The sequence below is a fragment of the Halyomorpha halys genome, unplaced genomic scaffold (genome assembly GCF_000696795.3).
Source record: "Halyomorpha halys isolate HHAL.00 unplaced genomic scaffold, Hhal_1.1 Scaffold10254.1, whole genome shotgun sequence".
NCBI classification, from domain to species: Eukaryota; Metazoa; Arthropoda; class Insecta; order Hemiptera; family Pentatomidae; genus Halyomorpha; species Halyomorpha halys.
The window spans coordinates 2404-4645 of NW_027109647.1; the positions used below are offsets into that span (position 1 = coordinate 2404).

General features: G+C 29.3%; 1 protein-coding gene across 3 annotated transcripts; it reads left to right on the forward strand.

The window, feature by feature from the left end:
* The first annotated feature begins 241 nt into the window (after nucleotides 1–241).
* On the forward strand, nucleotides 242–2084 carry LOC136795865 (rho GTPase-activating protein 33-like). Of its 3 annotated transcripts, none has more exons than XM_067047797.1 (5): nucleotides 257–467; nucleotides 566–781; nucleotides 1326–1457; nucleotides 1534–1731; nucleotides 1806–2084. In XM_067047797.1, exons 2-5 carry the CDS (start codon nucleotides 710–712, stop codon nucleotides 2067–2069), a joined length of 666 nt encoding a protein of 221 aa, XP_066903898.1. In that variant the 5' UTR covers nucleotides 257–467; nucleotides 566–709; the 3' UTR covers nucleotides 2070–2084. The 3 variants fall into 3 exon arrangements, with proteins under 3 accessions (XP_066903899.1, XP_066903898.1, XP_066903900.1); XM_067047799.1 differs by having other exon boundaries at nucleotides 258–467; nucleotides 607–781; XM_067047798.1 differs by lacking the exon at nucleotides 566–781 and having other exon boundaries at nucleotides 242–467.
* Nucleotides 2085–2242: the final 158 nt, after the last annotated feature.

Consider the following 2242-nt stretch of genomic DNA (forward strand, 5'->3'; position numbering starts at 1 on the left):
GAATAGGGGGTTATCAAAAGCGATGATGTAATTTTCATTTATTTCTGAAAGATAAAATCTAATGGTATTTCTATTCACAGTAGTCTTATGGGCATTGAGCGGGTTTTCTTTTGTTAACCTCTATGTAAGATATAATAGCATTTGATAAAACTCTTCTTACCCTATGATTGATAAACAAAAGATATATAAATAAACAAGCTATATTCTTAGATACCGTAGATATAATGTTTCTTAGTTTAATTAATAAAATGTTTTACTGGTATTAAGTTTGTTATGTTAATGGCAGTGCAAGCGAATGAAAGTTTCTTTAAAATGGGGTTCTGTCGTAGGGAAAAGTATTATTTTTATGTGTAATAAAGTAATTTCGTTATCATTAGATATAATATTCATTACTATGAACCTTTCCACATTCAGAAAGTTTTCTACAGCCTCTAGTCAAACCTGCGTACTTTAATGAAAATCCAATGGTAAATAGGTTACATTGTAACCTACAATATTTTGTTTCTGGAATATAAATATGAAAAGTTTATACTTTTTCTCATCAATATATTTTATTTTCCTGTAGTTAGTTATGTGACTATCAACTTGAAAGTTATTTTGCCGTAGTTTTTAGACTTAAGAGTAATGTGGCTGTCCAGTTTATTTAAACTGAAAGAAATTTTAGAAGATGTGGGATAACATATGAAGTGGACAAAGTTTATATTTTGGAATGGCTTCCATAAGTGGAGCTCAGACTTCCAGAACTTTACTTGATATTATTCCTCAGTATTCCAAATCAAAGGTAGCATTTATTAATTTTTTCTTTGAAGTAGTATTTTGTACTACTGTAATTGCATTTTGTTTCATTCGTATTTTTTGTACATTAGGTTTCTATTTATGTTTTATTTGTATATTAATTACTAATCATGCACTGTATACAATCAAAATATATTTTTAATCAGCAAATGCTGCAAGGATTTAGGACTAGATTTTTTTTGTTCTCATTTATTATGATTTTAAATTTGTTACTGTCATCTTTGAAAAGGTAAAATCCAGACTGGATATTGATATTTATGGTTCCTCGCAAGTTTAATATTATATTTCATGAATTATTATTAACTTAGGTTTACTTTTTTCTTCTAATTTTGAAGTATAGAATTAAAGAATTAAAGTAGAGAAATATCAAGTCTTTCATTTCAATTCAGTGATTTTAAGTGGAAATGGGGAAACAGTCTCCAATATATATATATATATATATATACATTTCTTCTACTCTTTAGAACTACTCTCTCTATTATTTCATATAATTCTTTCATTTTTGTCTATTAAACCAATTTTTTTTTCAGATTGATGTAGGCAGTGTAAGATTAAAATCATTAGTCAGTATTGGTAATGTCCAATGTTCAACTTCCCGTTTTCCTAAATTAGAAGAATGTGCACACTTTCATTATGACCATGTCGATTTACAACCTATACAGGTATTAATATTTCAGTTCTAATAGGTTTAATTTTATATTTGGTTTATTATTATAATTATTTTTTGTTCTGTATTAGTTAAAACTGCTAGAAGAAGATTCAGTCAAAGGAGAATTTGAAGGAATTACATTGAAGGTGACAAGCGGTCATGAAGCTTGGCAGATTCGTAGGACATATGACCACTTTTGCAAGCTTGATGAACAGCTGCACCAATGTGTATTTGACAGAAAATTTAGTGAGTTACCTGTACTGTCACGGATGACGCCCAAAAACGATGTATGAAAATAACTAATTAACTCTGAATAGATCTATTGTCAATTTTTTTTGTTATATTAAACTTTGTATTGCAGGCAGAAATCAAGAAAGTTCTAAATAGTTATGTGAAAAGATTGAGCTATATCGGTAGTGGTTGTGCTATCAGTTGTGGACCTGCATTGAGTTGGTTCGAATTGGACAACCGAGGACGAAGGATTGTTGCTGCAGGACAAGGGATTAACACTCCCGCTGTTGCAGCAGCCTTTGCAACCACTCCTTATACAGCTCATGCCACTGATGAGCTTTCTTTTCAGGTTTATTTGTTTTTCTTTTCTTATATCTTTATTTTTAACTATTAAAAGATTTTTAAATCAACATTACAGTAATACATAATTAGTTCCAGGATTTATTAGAGTCCTTCAAAATGTGAGCTTATGACCACTGTCAATGCTGGTTTTGTTCAGTAGTTAAGACATCATCATTTGTACTTTAATTTTGGTTAAAAGAAATAATACTTTCATACATTATTAAA